The following is a 20,140-nucleotide window of genomic DNA, read 5'->3' as shown; positions in this document are numbered from 1 at the left end:
GCCTCATTTATCTCATCTTGCATTTGCTGCTTCTGTCCGCTCCTGCACACATGCATGGTGCAACTATATCTGTAATCAAAATAGCTCTTTGCCCACTGTCCTGTGGCATGTGGCAAGGATCAGCTAATTTCCTGTTGGGAAATATTATTTTGATCCAGAGTTGTGAGGTAAATACAAAGATATTCAACACAGTAAAACCAAGCATGACTTTGAAAGAAACAGAGTGATGATAATAAATGTTCATTTAGCTGATAAATGGCAATGATAAATGAAAGGGATACTCCCTCTAAGCCAACACTGAGTCATACACTGATTGTTGGAAAAGGTTCTTGAACTGCTGTGAATGGTCCATACAACTGATAAGAAGGATTTTGCTCCTGGGACTCATTCTGCTAAATCTGGTAATGTGAATTTAATTCAACTACCAGACAACATTTTGGGAAATTCCATTCCCTTCATGCCTTGCACAGTTCAAAAATTCACCAAGGAGGGAAAAGTATCTGGGATCTACTTAGTAACTAGATGTGTCAGGCTTCAAGCTGCTTGTTGGAAGTACAAAATTCCTTTCAGGAATTTGGGGAGCAGATAAACTGAAGAGGAGGCAAAAGGAGTCAAGAATGGATGGAAATAAACTTAAAGGAATGGCAATGATTGAAAGAGGCCTTCATTCAAAGACTTACTATCATCAGTTATTTGTTTTACATTCTCTCTTAGAAGCTGCCATTACGAGTCCAAGCTTTTCGACACACGAGGAAAGTTTTGGCTTCACTTCTCTCCAGAGTAAATGGAAGCAGATGTTTATGCAGCCTCCTGGGCTGAAGTGAAATGATACAATCTCCTCCAAATACAGCTTTCCACTGTCCTTGTAGGTCATGGTGTAATTCACAAGAAGCTCAGACAGGAGCTGGGACAGACAAACTGTGTAAAATAGTAATGAAAAAGGAAGGATGACTCTTATTTTACTCTATGAGAAGAGAGAGGTTATCTGGGTGAAGAGAGAAAAGTTTCCAGGATAGGCTGACTATCCTGGAAATAGTTGTCTAGAAACTTCTGAAAAACTAAAATAGATAGGGGCACAGGATGCTTCAGTTACAGGGCAGTTAAAAAGGAAGGCTCTGTAGTGAAGTACAGCAGCTTCAGCACTTAAATTAAATGTTTTGCAAGGGAAAATGTGATAACTGTATAAATTTGGGAAAATTGAACATTGCAGAAGTTCTGGGAAAAGGTATTTCAAGATAAAAATAGAACCAGTTCATTATCAGCTTTCAAGGTGTGATACAGGCAGCCCTCCACTAAGCCTTCCTTTCGGAGGAAAATTCACGCCAGAGGTTGGTTCCCTTATGTGTATAAATAATATCCAAAACCACACATTCTGCATGCTGCTGGGATCTTATCCTTTCTTATCCATACTCCTCAGAGGAGTATGGGGAAATATCTTGAAGATGTTTATCCTTTGTACTGCAACTAGAAGCAGAACTTCTATGTCTAGGATTTTCAGGCCAAGAGAAAGTGACTTTACCTTTAAAATCCTACAGGACTTGTCTACAAATGTCTGTAACACTCCTCTAGATAGTTTAATACATACAATTCAATACATACAATACAATTTTACTCATTCAGCTTATTGTCAGGCAACCAGTGAAGTCTGTTGATTTGGCTTACTATGTGGGTCCAGGCAGAGTGCTTTTTATCGTATTTCACAACTAAACAACACTATTACTTATTTTAATTGCCAATGCAGAATTCCGTGGTGTACACAGCTTCTTTTTATTACATAAAGTTTGTGACCTGTGGTTTCTGTATACCTTTGCTTCTCACAGGGTTTTAAGACAAAATACAGACCTAGAGAATGAGATTAACAAATCCTCCTAGCATCAGACTTCCTTATCAGTGACTGCATACACCGACACAGGCACCAAGATTCAGGACCCCACAATACTTCTGGCAATAACTGGGGACTGATCTGGTCATGCACTTTTTCCAGTGCTTGGAATATTGGAACCTGCAATAATATCTGCTAGATTCACTTCTTCTGCTGCTGTTTTCTCTAAGAGGGTGAAGGAAGCTTTAATTTATAATTTGGTAATGGTGTGGTGTGCTGCATATGCCCCCACCAGATGCTAGTGTTGGGTTGGGATGTGGTTGTCCCTTTCAGTCAACAGTTGTATGGAAATTTTTGAAAAGAAGTTCTGGCATTCTCCTATAACTAAGTACAGTACTGTGCATAATGTATTGCACTTCAAAGCAATATTTTTACCCTCTAATAGAAGCTGCAGGCTGTAGACTTTATCAACATGCCCAACAAACATGTTAGCATTACAAAAGGGAAGACTAATTACAGATTTATATTCTGGCAAATAAGTAGGCTCTTTAAACATATTCATAAGTAACATCATTCACTCAGTGCACACTTTTATTACTCTGTGGTGTGCTCTTCTTTTTATTGATGCACAGATTTTTTGTTATTAATACATAAAGAAGGAATACCTCTAGTGACCTAATCTGGGAGGTGAGTCAGTTTCTGGGGAAGAGATACAAACTGATTAATCTTTAAAATCTCAGCTATTTAGCCTGTATGAATAGGTAAGCCTCATTAAAAACTATTCTGTGCTAGAAAGTATGTGGCAATCCTGCAGATTACCATTACCTGGGAGTTTTCAAGCCCTTCTTTTTCTATTTCTAATTTTCAGTGTTGAAGCTCTTAAAAATGAGAAGGACTAGAATATGGACATCATGTTTTTAAAATAATGTATCCTTAAGCACCTACCTAAGGGCAGATTTAGAGACTTTTAATTAAGGTTGGAGAGCTCACAGCAGCTCTGGAGCAGCCCCAAGCACTGACTTTGTGTCCAGAGTAAGGTTAACTCAGGAATTTACTTTCATTTAAAAGAACTCAGGAACTGTTATTTGTCACATAACAAGTTGTGTCAATCTGTTGAAACAATCTCAGGAAGAGCAACACCAAGCTAAACCTGAGAATGATCTGTGCCCCTATTGGCTGCCTCATAGGGAAGAGACAGTTCCAGAGTCCAAACACCAAGAGAGGAGCAGCCAGACCGGCTTCTGCACAAATGCAGCTTGGGCTAATTAATATGAAAAAGACAAGCTCCTTCATTTCCTAGACAACAGCACTAAGCGTTAGCTAGAGAGGTTTTATTATGGGTGGTTAATGTTTCTTTGTATTTGTTTTTGAGTCAATCAGAGTAAATAAAAGTTAATAATTAAGTAGTGATGAAGTTAATTAGTAGTTAGTGGGCTGACAGGAGTTCCTGCAGAAAAAGGTGTATTATTGTTGAGTATTTTGTATCGCTTACCATCCATTTGTCTTCTGAAACTACATGAGTCAGAAACAGAGCTGTTTGCACAGGAAAAATCAATGCCATACACATACAACTACTCTGCTATAGGACATGTCAGTATAGCAGATATGTGTGAGGCAAAATGGGCAGTTTTCCAACCTCCAAATTCCAAACTTAATTCCTTGTACTCTACTGGAAGGAGTTTAAACCTCAGGTCATGCCTTTGCAGTCGTACATTACTCCTTAGTCAGTTCAAATTATGTCCTTTTGTGCATTTTAAAACGTGTAAACTTACTTAATGTGCAATGACTTTGAACTCATAAAGGGCCCCCATTTTATAGACTGTTAAAGGTGTTTTTATTGAAGATGTGATTTTTATACTTCAGCCATTTAGGGGTGTGTTCATTGAGGCCTCTGGTGTTTGTCTACAGTAACTGCTACTGTGGCCACGAGTCTATTAGCAGATTGCAGTACTGAATACACAACTATAAATCTATTTCTCCACCCCATGGCTGCAACTTGCTTGAACTTGTGCAAAAGTCTGGACAGGGCTTTCTCTGGTTTATAAAATCACTTTTCCCTAATTTAAGTTGAATAATTTTCTGATCAGTTTAGACACAGATTATGGTATGTTCAAATAAGCATCTTTGGTAGCAGCTGGAAACAGAACACTTTTATGTTCTTGTAGGTACCATGTCCCCTTTCTAAGTCATCTATTTGCCTGAGAAGTAATTGTGGCTTGAGATGAACTCTGTGTATTTATCCAAAAATAATTGTGTAGAACTGTTTTGCCATCACTATTGCTTTGGGTAGTTGTAGACAAAGTGCTCACCTCAGGCATCCTGTGGCATTGTAGAAGATATCAGGGTCAGGTAGAACACTTGATTTTGGGTAATCTCTGTCTGGCCAGCCTGAGTAGGGGATGAGGACAGCTTCAGTCAGTGGCTGCAGGGCTTCTCTAACCAACAGGTTCTTCAGCTGGTCATTGGAGGACAGATTCCACAACAAACCTGTAATATCCACAATAAAATCACAGAGGCAAAAAGACTCCTCTGCACTTCGAAAGACTTAATCTCATACTCCTTGATGTCAATGAAGGAAGAGCCTGCCTGGCATTGATAATCTGAAGAGAAGCAGAAGGGGTTGGTAAGTGTTCACCAGCCCTGATCCAGGGACATGGAAACAGAGCAAAAAAGAGGGCACAGTTATCCATGTGAATAAAGTAAAATCTTTCCATAGTCAGTGTAATGCCCACCCAAGAAGTGCAGTGTTCCATGGTTCTGCATAGTATATCTGCCAGAATCACCTTCTCTAAGCTAAGGGAAAACAAACTCATAAAAGGGAGAGATGAGAGGTGCAGAGTTTACAGGAAATCTGCTGGAAGACAGGAGATGCCCATTACCAAGTATCTCTAACACTTGATAGCAAAATTTCTCATAAGAGGGAAAGCTGTTAACACTGGTTGGCTGCTACTGTCCAGATGTTAGTCACCAAACAAATCATTAAGTAATGCTACAAACCTTGTCTATTCACAATCTCCAAAACAAATTTCAAATATAATCTTGTAGAACTTATCAGGTTCCACTATGTTTATTCCAACAGACAACTATTATTTTGAAAGTACTCTTTCCTTGGAAAACTACACGTATTTCTGCTTTTTACTACAAAGATATTCATTGTTCCTCCAGCTTGCTGCTCTAAGTTTCACAGACCTCCCCCGCCACATACTGGCAGAGTATTAGTGAATGTTCCTTTCATCAGCTCACAACAACAACAACAAAATGCTTCTTTGGTATCTCCTTACACTTTGAATTTAATTTCAGGTATTGAGAGCAGCAGAAAAATCAAAACAAAAGCCAGCCAGAAGCAGCCCATTCCTTCTTCTGGGATCAGCTCTTCAGCCTCTGAATCAGGGGATAAAAGGAAGAATGTACTTTTCTGAAGGATAGGTAAGGCTTACAGGAAATCAGACAAGCATTGGTAAGAGAGGCAGGTTAAGACAGAAGGGCACAAATGCAAGGAATGGCACAAGGACAGAATATACTTTTAAAAAGAACAAATACATTTGGAATTACAGGCAGATACTTAGAATTGTTGGAAGAGAATTTGAGATATTGCCCTCCCTGTGAAATTTCCACCAAAACCCCTACTTTTACCCACAGACACTGTCTTTCTGGGTTCAGAAGGATTCTCTCAGTGGTATTCTGGGTGTGGATGAATTTGTGCACATTAGAAAATGGCTTCAGGAGTGGATTGTTTCCTTGCACCTATGCTATATTTTTAGGAGCACAGTTTCCCCTTAGATGGTTATTTGGAAAAAATAGGTGGGGTCTGCTTTTAAATTTACATGATTTTAATGACAGTTCTTCTTGTGCTGTAATCTTCCCCCCAGGAAAAATTTTCTTTCACTTCTTATATTTATGCTGCATGATAACAAGATCAGGAGGTTAGCTACTTCCTGCAGGATCATCTGGCTTACTTTCAAAAGCTAAAATCTTTTGGTTCTTTCATGCCACAGCTATTTTACTTTCTGTTCCTCAGTGTGCTCTCCAAATACTATAAAACTCCAATCCTGTCTTAGGTCCTCTGCTGTCTCCAAATAACATCCCACCCTTCATTTAGGAGAAACTTCACTCCTTTCCTAAGAGATTTATAAGTAGCTTGTATACCAGAGAAAGGACAAAGCTTCTGTTTACTTTATCTGTATCAAGGCTTTTGTGAAGCAAGCAAATTCAGTGATCTTGGGCAGGTCTGATTCCCCTTGTGAAGAGATCATAGGAGCACTGAAATTGCAGAGAAACTGGGCAGCTCTTTTCTGCATAGGGACATCAGGCAGATTGGTCCACAGCAACTTTCAAACCCCTGTCATCAACACAAAGCTGCTCTGGTGGGGGCAGTGGTTTGGTGTTTTTTTTGTGTTCACAGACTGTGAGGCAGTCACAGCATGTGCTGTAATCAGCATTTATCTCCACATACTCTGGTTGCTCTCAGTCTTTCCACAGCACAATACAAGGCACAGTGCATGACTGGGCTCAGTCTGTATTCCTAAACTTGAGTCTTGAAAATACAGGCCATCAAAGTATTCTTTGAGAACATAGGATAAAATATGTATCAATGTTAGGCAAGTGCTTGTCTGTATTAACACTGATGGTCCTAATAAACCAGTGACCTTTGGAAATAAGCATCTAAGGCTGAAATTTACTTATCTCATGTGCACAAGAACTATATTTCTGACAGGTAATGAAATGCAGTATCGAAAACTTTTGTCTCAGAGTTTTAACTTCCTTCTCTCCTAAAACTTCCTTATCTTCACTTCCTTATCTTCATATGCTTTTGTGGTGGAGTTCTTTGTTAGCCACACAGTAGAAACAAAAAACTTCCCTCTGCTGAGCTTAGACATCTTTATTAATTAATATTGCATGCTTTCAATCCTTAGCCAGGAGTCTTTCATTACAGCTCAATGAGGTATTATTAGATACCAAGATGATTTTACTAATCTCTTACGGGGAAGACATTTAGCTGAATACAATGCCATACATTTCGAAGTCCCTAATTTACAGTCAAAGTAGGCAAGTAATATGTATGATGTGGAAAGACAAATGGACTTCTGGTGCTGGCTGGTGTGAGACCAAATTTTTCACATTAAACTTTCCCTGGAAGTGCCCACTTCAGAGAGATTGCATGCATGGATGATATTGCACTAGTCCTGTATGAAGTCAAAGGCAATGCAAGGGGTGAAATTTATTCACCCAAACTGCCCTCTGCTCTTGTAGGCTCATTGCAGCTTGCTAGGAAGCTGAAAGAATTGTTCAAGTGATGGCAAAAGTATGCCTGAGTGGAATTTTCACTAACGCGTCCAGTGCATTTCCTGCATTTCCTCCTGGCTGCCTATTTGGTCTTGAACAAAGCAAGAAACACCTCTCTCTTGGTGTATTTTTAAAGCTATCCTTTGCAACTGACAGGCATGAAAGCACATCATAATATTTTGCCTTACACAAGCTACATCATCCTGCTTGGCATAAATATTTTTTCGGCATCCTTTGTTTTGTGAGTAAATATTCATGTTCAGTGGCAGCAGTAATTGCTGAAGGAAGATGTCCCTTTATCCATTTCCACATTTGTGAAGGGGAAGACACTAATATTCACAATATATATGTGAGTTATCAGGCACATTCAACATTTTTGTCAGAAAGTATGAAACTGCTAGCAAGGAAAGAGCATTGGCTTTCTGGCCACACTACCGCCATTTTCACTGCTTCCCTTACTAGTCTGTTAACAGCACTGAGAGTTAAGGCACTCTACAGTAAATTACTATGTGACCCAGTTCTGCAACTGATGGGTGTGAAAAACTTCAAAACATTTTAATGTTGCAGAGATGCAGAACTGAGCTAGAAAAGCACCAACAATACAAAGCTTTGTTCTCCAGCTTAGGGAGCAGTAAAATACTTTAAAAGAATGTAGGATTACAGAAGGTCTCAACATGTCTTTGCTTCAGAACAGGGCTGCTTGACAACTTCAGTATCTTTTCACTCACTGCTCTCTTACTAGATTTTGTTCCTGGTGTCTTTAAAGATCACTTGAAAGAAATCCCCATTCACTTATTAATATTTTCCATTTATAAAATATAACTGTCCTCTTCCTTGTGTGCTAATTAGAAAGACTGTGGGTCACAAGCAGTGGAATTTCAACAGACACTATGGACACGTGAGAATGCTGGGATGAAGTAGGAATCTGGGGCAGTGGAGTTTGTGAGGAATAGAACAACCACTTTCTGTCCATGGCACATGACAGTTCTGGGTGACAGTCTTCAACAAGGAACTTCCAGTAGACGCTGTCAGCACAGAGTCAAAAAATGAAGGCTTAGCTGCCATGTGAGTAGCAGGCATTAATTGTGGTCCCAGCCCTTCCTGTGGAGCCTGACTTTATTTTCTGGACTATCAGAGACTTAAGGCTTGCTCCTGCTGCAAGCAGATTCATGTAATTTCTGAAGAAACTTTAGGAGGGGAAGTTGCAGTTTCTTTATCTCTTATTATTGACTGAAAGAATGGTCTTGGGTAAGGACCTTGGAATTTTACCCATAGGAAATTGCTTAGTGTAAGTGACAATGTTTTTGTATTTAGTCACTAAACACGGGCTTAAGTAAACAACTATGTGCCTCTCCCTGAAAGCACTTGCACTACGTAAAGCACTTCATGCTTGACTGCAGAGAAAACACTACCTGTGATTTGCTTCTTAGTCTCTATATCCCTGGTGTGCCGGAGCAGGTGAAGCAGGAGTGGGATCCCTTTCTGCTCTGACACTTCCAGTTTGTTGTCATTGTCCTCAAACACCAAGTTTCTCAGAGCACCACATGTTGCCCGCTGAATGTCCTCATTCTGAACCTCAAGGACCTGTAAAAGTCTGGGAATACCACCAAGTTGGAAAACCTGTGAGGAAAAAACGCAGCAGAGAATAGTCAGATGCTGTAAATGACAAACTCTACTCTCCCCCTGCCCCAGCAAATGTTTAAATAGTTATAGGGACCCCTTTCATTTGCTCCTATTTGAGAGACTTGAAGTGCAGATCATTAATCATTTGGACATGACTATTAACTTCTGTGCTTTTGTACAACTAATACTTAAATCCACAACTAGGGAGGCAACATGTTTTCATAATTAATATCAGAGCATGATACTAAATCTCTTCCAGCTTTGCCACAGATTTGTACTCTCTGACAAGACATTTAATCACTCTCCTGTTTAGCTTCCATGTTGGTGAAATGAGTATTTGAGATTTAATTCTGGAACATTTATAAACTTTTTTTTTTCCCTCAGCAACCAGCCTGATGAAAAGACAGTGTTCTTCCCAAATGCATGTATTGAAAGTGTACCAAACCCCAATACATTATACTTAATACTTCTTAACTGTGCCACACAGAGGAAAACTAGTAAAAGTAAGCATCAAAATGTAGAACATTAACCACTGTTACCCAATTATCTATTGAACTACCCACATTTAGCAAAGACTACCTTTCAGTGTTTAAATCTTCAGAAAACAAGGTTTTGGCCCCAAATGAATGAAGGATTTTAAAGATGTTATTTTACAGTAGCTATTTGGAAACAAATAGCTTGTTGTGGTGAATGAGGAATCCCACATGACACAAGTGAGCCTGAGCTGACTCAGGAATGAACTTACTATGGAAAGTACCTTACATTAAAGTACAATTGCCAATGGTCTCCTGCAGCATCTCAAAATGCCACATGGTTTTGTGGACAAACTCACCCTTGTGCAGAATCAACAGCACATGAAAGACTCAGAAATCTGATACAAGTGTCTTAAACAGTCCAGAGTTTAACGATAAAAAGAATTCCATGCCACCAGCAGGTGTTGGCAACTGGAAGAAATGGAATGTAAGAAAGCCTTTTGCCTTCATGGAGTAAACTACACAGGCTGACAGCCTCTCCTATGATCCACCTGTACAAAAGGCACAATTTCTTTATCCTGCTCTGCTGACCTGATTTCCCCTGCAATCATGAAGCAATCACCTAAATGCCAGCAGAATGGAACACAGGAATATGTACTGTGAAGACAGTGGTGCATAGAGCATGCTGAAGGCACATCAACCTGTTTTATTGCAGTAGATCTGCCCTTTTGACAGCAATACTGGAATTGTTTGGTTTTTGAAAATACTTATGCAGATTTTCTGTCAGTAATTTGAAGGCATTTATAGCTCTTGTAAAAGGAGTGCTATTTCAACCTAATTTGCTGAGAATTTACAACAGCTATTGATTGGTCATTGTAAATTTTCATTAGTAGACAAAATTCACTACTGAGAAGTTCAGAGAAACAGAAAAACCACTAGACCCACAAACTCCTAACTATCAGGGAACAACAGACAAAGAATGCAGGCTGAAAGGCTAAAAAGGGGACACAAGGCAATGCCAACGTGAACTATTATAGGATATGTGGAACAGACAGGAAAATAGAAGGCGGCTTCAGGCTGACTGCTCCAATCTGAACACTACCCAGCCACTTGTTTTTCTGGGAAGCTGTCTGAGAGAGGTGTGTATAGTAACCCATTTTCAGAGATTCAGTTCTGAAGCTCTGTCCTCAGTTTGACGTTAAGGTTGCCTCCCGTACTGTTATTTTCTCCCAAAACTGACTCTGGCACACCCTAAAGCAAGTCGAAAGGACTGAGAGATGTTCAGCTGTCACTGAACTGGACTGAATATACAGGATTATGGAGGTAAGGCTGGGACGACTGAGCATATTACAAACCAAAGCAGGTGTAATAATGTTTTTCAGTGGTTAAAATAAATTATTGCCTTACACTTTAATGTACAGAACTGTTCAGCAGGAGAGACATATTTGTGTTCAGTAGTGACATTTAAAGAAAAAGAAGAAGAGGATATTTTTAATGAACCCTTTCGAAAAACTTGTAAGATATTTAACAAGTTTCTGGTAAGAGACTTGAAAATTTGGTTAGTCTAAACAATGTATTAATGCCAGTTGCTTGTTCCAGCAAGCCCTTAACATTTTTGCTAATCCATGTACTTTTAAAACACATTTGTGCAGTCCTAACAAACCCTGAAGCTTTGTTAAGCTTGTACCAAACTCAGAATTTTCTTTTTTGGGGTATTTCTTCATGCAAGTCAAAAATGAGAGACAAGATCAACTATATTGATGAAAAGTTCCAACTCCATAATTTATAAAGGCTGAAAGAATTAATTAGTTTGGCCTGAAAAAGAGCAAACTGAGTGGGTATACACTGAGTGGGCTGAAAAGAAACTGCAGCAAAAGACATAAATGCATTTTAGGGAAAATATCTAACATCCAATCTTATAAGGTTACTCGGACTGCCTTCTTTCTCTTCATGTTGGCACACAGTGCCATAAAATATAGAATCTTATTTTCTCTACCTGATTGTAACTGGCAAAAAAAGTAATTACTTACTTTTCTCCTGGCATCTGCTTTTTGGAAGCACTCATGCTGTATGAAAGTCACTGCAGCAAGGATTCTGGGGGTAGACTGTGTATTTTCACTCTTCAGTATGTTCACTGCACGCTCCAGTGTCATCTCCACTTCTGGGCTCCTTGAAAGTATAGACAGAGAAATCTAGTGAAGAAAGACTGCAGAAAAATTATTAGTCTTGTAAAACCAGGATTTTCGTGTTTTTCAAGTAACCCTAGCTGTTCTTAGATTTTTTTTTTCTTTCCTGTGGCAGAAAATATCATAATGGCTTTAAGAGATACTAATATTCAGGGGGAAGAGAAAATCATAAATAGAAATGTGATTGTGGGGAAAGCAAATCACGCTTTAAGTTATAACAACAAAATCGAAATGTCAGTCGATGCTTCTATCAATGTTTCCATCCAGTGGATGAATGAAGAATGTGAAAGGAAGGATGAAGAAGTGGATGAGGATCAAAAGAAGGCCATAACCATGTCAGAGTGACTATTACTGGCTGTGAAAACACCTTGATGTTTTCCTCAATGGTGTAATGATTGTTTTTTTATATTTGTCCTTATGCCTTCCATCAGTGTCTTAGTTCCCTGACTACATCTATGCAGGACTCAGAACCTCCTTTCTTCAAAAAAGGAAGTTCTTGTTTGAAATAGATGGGAAAAGCCCCTTTTCAGGTGGGAAAAAAAAACCCCACTCCTTAAACTGAGTATGTACAGATCCTGTGGTAGAGAGACTATGCAGAGAGTATCAAGAATATGTGCCATCACTTCCCTTCCAACTGCCAGCATGTTTGCGTAAATGATGATTGTGTTAGACAACCATATCAAAAAATGGCAAGAGAGGTCACCAAACACATTTTTTCCTCAGTAAATGGAACATAAAACAATTAATGGCACAATCAGGTGCATTAGCTCTGGGACAGGTGGTTATGCTCCCCAGACTTTTTATTTACTTTTGGTTTCAAATATGCTGTACCCAGATGAAAACACAGGGAAAGGAAAGTTGAAAAGAATGTGAGTATTCTGGGGTTTTTTTTGATCCAGATTGATTTGTAGTGTATGCCACCAGCTAGAAAGGGATGAGAGGGCAGTCTGTAACCCACAGTGAAACAAGCAGTAATTGGCAATAACTCCCTAGTTAATAGATCAGAATGATTTACTTGATAATCATCTCAGTAAATGAATCTGTAGTTAGAAATTTTAACCAAATTGCCTTTTACATTAAAATAAGTAGCTGGGTAATATATTAACTAAAGTTGAAACTTTAATTTTTTTTTTAAACTAAGCAGAAATATTAATTAATAATTAACAATGTGGAGAAAAGTGGACTATGGGAAATTAGCTAGACCATGTTTCTTCTTTTTACTCTGTAGTGGAACTGAAAAACAGGTTTTTCAAACTTTGGTTTTAGTTACATTTTTTAAATCAGCAAAGGTTTTGAGACCATGTTACAGACCCGCATATGTGACCATGTCTACCTGTTGGACACAGCAATAATTTTGGAGTGTTTTGACCAAATTCAGTCTCTTTTTGTGAGCAGCAGACATCTCTGGTGCACTAAATCGTGGCATTTCACTGACCAGCAGCTGAAGAAGTCTATAACCACGGGCTTTCCAAGGTCAAGGCTGAAACATGAGCTGATCCCTCAGGGCACACCAGAGAATTTACGTGGGAACTCAACCTCAGGATGCCAAGGGTGCCCCAGAGGAGTACAAGTCCATCAGGAGCCACTGCCAGGCTGAGATGGACACATGGAGAGGCAGACAGTGTATTTCTGGATGCTGGGGGTGTAGCTCTGCCCTGAGACTGACAGCAGCTCCAAATCACAGCTATGCCTTCATGCAGCAGGCAGAGGACCGCTCTCCTGTTGTGCGCTGCCATACTTGGATTGCTCTCCATCAGATAAAAATAACATTCCCTAGTGTTTTATCTGTCAGCACTAAGGGATGCAATATCATCTCTGACCCTCAATGGTATTCACAAAGCTGCAGCACTCTTGTCAAAATAGAATTTGATGCAAAGATTCCGTTCCCACCCTCAAAATATTTACAGGCAAACTTAATTAGCTCTGTGGCTAACTGGCACATGAAGTGACACCAAACAATGGTCAGCAGGCAAAGGTTGTTAAACAGAACAATGATTTGACTTCACCTTAATTGCCAAAATATACCAGTTTTGAGACAAATACATGCATAATAATTTTGTGGCAGTTCACAGCACATTTAGAGATCAGATTCTGCAAGCAGCCATTTCTCAGACAGCTTCACGCTGTCTCTCTCTTTTCTAAACTCTTAATCATAAGGATGCTCTTAACTGATTCACTCCAGCAGAAGATATAGGGATAGCATCTCTGTATCTTCTGCTGATTTTTTCTATTTTGCTTTCATAGCTTTCATGAGCTAATTCTATTACAGGAAGTTTGAAAATGCTTTTAGATGTGTTTCAAATGCTGTACACAACTGGTCCACTACTTCTATTTAACCTTATGCTGCTATTTTACATTCTCTTAATTCACTTGGAAGGGCTTAAATTGTGACCTGCATTTAAAAAGTACAGATTTCTGGAAAAATTAAATCATTCCAAAAACAAGATCATCTTTTTTTTCCCCTCTACATTACTAAAGGAGCCACAAGTAAAGTAGCAATATGTCAGATAAATGTAACCTTAAAATAAGAGAACGAGAAATAACAAAAATACTGAGAGTGTCTACGAACTCTTTGAACTGAGAAAACTTGCAGCAAACACTGAACCTAAAAACTGGCACTTAAGGAATTATGCCCTCACAAAGATTTCCAGTAGATCACAAATCTTCCATCTGAGTTAACATGGTCACAATCAAGCCACTTGCATAATGATTCAAGACTGATTTTTACATCTGCAGGTATTGAAATACTTTGATTCATGCTTGTACGGACAGACAACCAGACTCCAGTGTCTGCATCTGCAAAAGAAAAGCCAAAACTGCTCTAACATGTAATTTAAGATAACAATTGTTGGTTGTGGCTTAGAAATATATTCAAGAATGTGCCAAAAGTTAAGCAGATTATTTAATCAGTGGGATATGTTTGTAAATTGTCTTACTGAAAAACAAAGTCCTCCCTACTGAAAAACCAAGCCAGGTACCTATTTTCAGTATTACTACTCCAAATTCTTTAGCTATTGTGAGCTCTTAGTTGTTTTTTTTTTTTTTGTTTGTTTTTTTTTTTTTTTTTGTTTTTTTTTTTTTTTTTTTTTTTTTTTGTTTTTTTTTTTTTAATTTATTTACCAGCTGCGAAGTCTGAATACTTAAAAGTCAACATAATTAATGTCAGATCTTTTAAGTCCTGTGGAGATGATATTTCAATCCAAACTAGAAGTGGGCATAATACCATATACGTTTGCAAATATAATCATAACACACAACAACTGGTTGATAACAAGAAATACTGATCTGCACATAGCAGTGATATCAGGTGATGCCTTTTCTCACACAGTAAGAAACTCAGAAAAAGAAGTGGTGGGGGTTAGATTTGCTTCCTTTTCACTTTAAAGAATTTTTTCCCCATGTTACCAACGAGACTAAGTGTTGGATACTTAAAGAGTTCTTGACCAAAACAAAGAGATGGCCAAAGCTCGGTTGGGGAGGTTTTTTTCTTTATCTGTTATAACTCCAGAAGGGAGGAGGTAACTGCCTTCCCTGATAACAAGCCAGCTGTTAAAAACCAGGTGGGGTATTGTTTCATGTCTTCCACTGCTTCCCAAGCCAGCTGTTAAAAGCAGATGGAGTAGTGTTTCTTATCTCTGTTCACTCTTCCACTACCCCCGTGGGAATATCTTCTGTTAATGGACCATTAAAGCTCACCAATGGCATGACACATTTCATCATCCTATTGTGAGATGCTCCCCCCAGGGAGAAGGAACCAAACCATTTCCACCTAGATAAAAAGGAGCCACAGGTGTCATCAGGCACTCAGGTGTTCCCATGGGACTCCCAAAAGAAGAGTGGACCCACTTCGGGACCACTGGCTCCACAGGACCATCATCTCTGCTTCCAACAGGACACATCTGCCACTCCAGAAGGGCTGACTTTGGACTGTTTCCAATGCTCTGATTAACAGGGCGTCAGGTTGTATTTCTGACTCTGTCAGGGTTTTCTGGGACTCCTTGTTTGTTTGTTTGCTTGCTTATTGCTTGTTTGCTTATTCTTTTGTACTACAACATTTGTATTTTTAGTATCCCTAGTAAAGAACTGCTATACCTATTCCCAAAATCTTTGCCCAACAGCCTTTTAATTGCAAATTTATAATAATTTGAAAAGGGGGAGTGGGGGGGCTTACATTCCAAGGAAGACTCTAATCTTCCTTGGCAGATACCTGTCTATTCAAACCAAGACAAGAAGAAAGATAGGACTTCAGAAAAACGAACTCAACAGCTACACAGTTATGGGCAAAAAGTCCATTTCTTAATAAAACTGTTGTAAATTACACTATGATTAACTGTTAGGAAACAGAAATTTTAGGATCCTATTTGAATTATGAAACAACAACAAAAAACAGAATAAACATGCAAGCAACCATCTACTGTATACCAAATGGCTTTTTCTGTCTACTGAAACATAACAGCTCTGGAAACATTCAGAACTATTCTAAAATGAAAAGATATTCACTCCGAAGGGGAAATTCAGAAATAACAGAATTTCTCTTTTGAAAACAGAACAGATTTTAAACATTCTGAAATCTTCTCTGGAAAGGAATTTTTTGGGGAAGTGGGGGTGGGGAAATAATTTTGTGAAAACAACCCAAACATTATTTTCCAGTATTTTAAACAATTTTCATGTAGTCTGGGGGCACATTTGGAACTTTTTGGCATGGAGCTAACAGAGTTTCAAATTAAGATAACTCCCTCAGAGCATGCAGGATCTTATGGTAGTGAGAAGCTCTGGGATCTCAGGATTCAGAGCAGTTCATATTTGTTTGAGGGATGGATGGTGCTATAGAGCTAAGAGAAATTTCTGCTCTGTGTTTTACCTGAAGTTTATAAAATCTAAGAGATGTCCTTGAAACCATGAAGGATTTTTAACTGGAAGTTGTCAATCTGCCAAAAGCTGCTCCTCTGATAGATTTTTGACCTATTCTCATGAGAACCAGTGTTGATATCTTATGGGCTCTTGTGAGCACAAAATTTGCTGATACAATTCTGTGTATTGTGACTTAGGTTGTAAATTACTCAGTGACTACATGCCTCCTGATAAAATGAACTCTTGCAAAAGGGAGTCCCAAACTTAATTAACTTAAATCCCAAACTTCAGCAAGAGGGTAGACCCTGCCCTGTACAAACACATACATTTTTTTCTCTCCTTTACTCTGTTGCACTGGATGTGGATTTTTAAAAGCCAATCTACTTTCTGCCTCCTCTGCATTGGTATTTCATACATGGTGCTGGCTGCTAAACCACAGGCTATCAATTTACTTTCTAACACACTCCTGTGACAGCCCAGAGCCAAAGCAGGTCCTGTACTGTACTTACCCAAGCTGAGATCCATTGAGGGTCACTTGCTCGCTCTGCAGGAAACCATTTCTGCCTGCTGCTGCCACAGCAGCTGTCACTGGCATCCTCTTCCCATCTGTTTCTGCAGTGACACTGGCTATTGAAGCTGGCTGGGAAACTTCCCTCCTGCTCTGTGTGTTTCTGAAGGCTGTCTGGTAGAAGTTGGACCTCACAGATTGCCTGTTCTGAGACAAACGGGACGCAGTCAGGGACCTCACTTGTCCCATGGCGCTCTCCGAGGCCAGGTAGTTTTCCTTCTCCAGAAGGTTGGTCATGCTGCGGCTGTTGCCAGGATGGTGGTACAGAGGGACAGTGGGGCTGGGGTAGGCACCATCAGGCACAGCATCACTGACAGCTGCTATGCGGGATTGTCTCTTGAAAGACCGTCCCCTGTGCACGGCGTTGTGAAGGCTGTAACTGACAATCTCGGAGCAAGCGTATCTTGGTGGCACAGTCCCACTGGATCTCAGGCCCTCTCTGTGCCTCATGGACAATCCAGCTGAAATCTCTCCATCATAGTGAAAATCCTTGGACTTGTACGCCAACCTTTCTGGATTTCGCTGGGGTGAAACCTCCAGTCTCTTCAGAGGCTGCCTTTGAGCTCTCTCCTCCATTGTGCTGTAAGCAATCCTGGTCCCCCAGCCATTCGTGTAAGAGGATGGAGAAGGAACCTGCTCCAGGGGGCACAAAACAACAGGGGCCACAGTAATGTCACAGCACTTAGGATTAGTAGCAGAGAAATCAAACCAAAGAAAGTAAACACAAAAATTCTACAGCCTGCTCTCAGAATCACAAAAAAATACGTCAACACTGCCAAAGCTGTGCATCAAATGGGCTTCTGCCACACTTCTCTGTAGCTCCCTCATGAAGACAGAAAGAAGTACAGTCTAAACATCAGGAGATATAGTCTAAGCATCTAGTCCTCTGTCATGAACTCAAACTAGTTGCATAAGTCAATTAAGCCAGGTAATGAACACATTGATTATTAATGGAGATTTTTCTGTTGAAACTCCTTGGGGATTAACACCAACATTCTGCTACTAAAGCTAAACTCAAGGCTGTCTGATAGACAGAAGAAAATTAATAAATCAGATATAAAAAATATTATACTGAAGTGCCTGCATATTGATAATAACCTAATTAATATAAAGTTATTTAGCACTTGTGTTCATTTGTGGTAGTATCTAGTAAAAAGAGATAGTCCCTTTCCTGTTGTCTAGCCTCTTAAAAATTAAGGAGATTGTATAACATTCCAGGAAAATTAAAATTATCATTTCACCATTTCACTGACTTCCCTAATTCTATAGTTGAAATTTTAGACTATTTCCTTTTTTTTCTTGTACCTAATGGGGATAGACTGTAATGGACCATCATCTTGATTTACAGTTTTCGCTTTTCTAAACTCAACAAATCCATTGCCAACCTTTCTCTGTTGGATGTATCTTAAGATTCTTACTTTTAGGTGTCATTTAAGGCCTGTCAATTTTTAGACATTGTCTTGTTCTCTATAGTGGACTCCATACTCCATTCAAAACTATCCAGAATCAAATCAACTTGGGGCACTATCTGGCCTTGAAATAGGAGTCATAGACCAATTTTTTTAAACATCAGTAAGCATAGGGGTATACAACCATAAAAAGCCCCATATTTTCCATCTCCATGTTGTGTTAAAGTGTAGAAATACTAAAGGCATTTTTAAGGTAAACAGAGAAGTTTATACAAGCTATTAATTGAAGAAACAGTGCTTAGCAGATAGATGCCAGACTGAATTCCCTTAATTCCACTGTTGAGATCCTGAGGGTGACAGCTGATGCACAAAAAGAGTAAAGGTTATAGAAACTAGCAGGCTCAGGGAAAGACCATTGAATATATCTGTTTATTCTACTGAAGTTACGCAAGAATATCTTAATCTGTTGTTTGGGGACAATTAATGTTTTTATGAAGTACTAGACCTTGTGGCTTTTCCCAGCTTTTACACTGTTTTCTCCTTTCTCCCCACCCCCTGCTTGGTAAACGGTATTATTTTCTTGTGATTCCTATGTCACCTCCAGTTTTTCTCTTGTTACTCTCTTGTAGAAGGAATGGATTCAGGTCAAATATTATGCACTGCAGGACAGGTGAGAATAGAGGATGGGAGAGAATGAAATGTGTTTAGGTAAATGCTTCTGTCTCTCTCCATACAGAGCCAGAGCTGCTTTACTGACTGTTCAAAGGCTGGGCTATTTCCTTTAATGACAAAAAGCCATTCTTGAGTAATCTAAAATTAGGAAAGAACTACCCCCTTCAGACACAATTATTTACCAAATAAATGTTTCTGTTTTCAAGCCAAAATGCTTTCAGTTTACTAAATTGATAGATAGCAATTGATTGCTATTGGGCTGTGTTGATTTCCTCCTTCAAATAGGTTCAAAACCAGTTATGAGCTGTGTCAAAAACCCTACAGAAAACCAATTACTTATCTCAGCATTCAGGCCATGGCCCCAAGAAAAGCTGGTCAAAATAACAAGAGAATTTATGATTAGATAGTTTAGAAACACCATTGTATTGCAAGGACTGTACTGCTGGAATTCTTGTAATGATAAAACAGGTTACAACAGGAGTATTTTAAATGATAATAAGCCACTCTACCTTGTGAAAATGGTAGTATTTGTGAAACTAAAGCAATCTGTTTTCCTTTGGTTTTGGATGTTTAATTCTGTTTGCCTGGGCAGCACGGCCTCTGGTCACGCGGAGGTAGAGATGTGCTGCTTGAACCGCTGTCTGTGGGAGGGGTGAAGATCTGACTTGTCACAGCCTTTGCCTTAGTGGAGTGTAAATACAATTTTTCATTTTCTACCCTGATGCCGATTCTCACAAACCCAACAGGACAGCAAACAGCCCATCTGTATGACTGATTTGAATTTGGCTACTGGGCTCTGAAGTCATTGGAAGGAAGGGACAACATTGCGAGATTTCATTGTAAAACCCTAATTTTCTAAAAACCAGGTTTTAAGAAGAAAATAAACAAGCAAACAGACCTTGTAACATCATCTAAATGCTATTTATTATTTGTGGAAACAAAATGAATAAACTATGTGTGTGACACTATATTTATTTCTACTCATTTTCTTCCTTTTCTCACCTGGTTTGCCTGGTAATATGAGAAACTGTAGGGAGACCGTGGTGCAAAATCATTCTCTGTGATCCCCATGTTATAGACACGCTCTGGTACACTGGATGCACGGTGCAGGCTGCCTGGAACCAAAGAATAATATTAGTAAGATCTTAACAAAACACAGCACTGTTATAGAGGATGAAACACAATACTAGTAAAAGGTTACAGTCAGCACTGACATTTATATAAACTGGAAATTGAACAGGGAAATGATGGAG

The 20,140-nt window shown here is 39.2% G+C and overlaps 1 protein-coding gene across 3 annotated transcripts in view; it reads right to left on the bottom strand.

Annotated features, from left to right (window-relative positions):
- PKP2 (plakophilin 2) overlaps nucleotides 1–20,140 on the bottom strand; it is a 41,071-nt gene that overhangs the window by 13,931 nt on the left and 7,000 nt on the right. The window contains exons 2-6 of one of the 3 annotated variants that reach the window (XM_083859881.1): nucleotides 19,890–20,002; nucleotides 16,748–17,442; nucleotides 11,232–11,370; nucleotides 8,518–8,725; nucleotides 4,132–4,309 (exon numbers count right to left, since the gene is read on the bottom strand). In XM_083859881.1, coding sequence (XP_083716007.1) covers nucleotides 4,132–4,309; nucleotides 8,518–8,725; nucleotides 11,232–11,370; nucleotides 16,748–17,442; nucleotides 19,890–20,002 — 1,333 coding nt within the window. The remainder of the gene's footprint in view (nucleotides 1–4,131; nucleotides 4,310–8,517; nucleotides 8,726–11,231; nucleotides 11,371–16,747; nucleotides 17,443–19,889; nucleotides 20,003–20,140) is intronic. The other 2 variants (XM_083859882.1, XM_083859883.1) reach the window with 2 other exon arrangements.

This window comes from Zosterops lateralis (assembly GCF_965231275.1).
Source record: "Zosterops lateralis genome assembly, chromosome: 4".
NCBI lineage: Eukaryota > Metazoa > Chordata > Aves > Passeriformes > Zosteropidae > Zosterops > Zosterops lateralis.
This window is presented reverse-complemented; position numbering and strand designations above follow the sequence as displayed.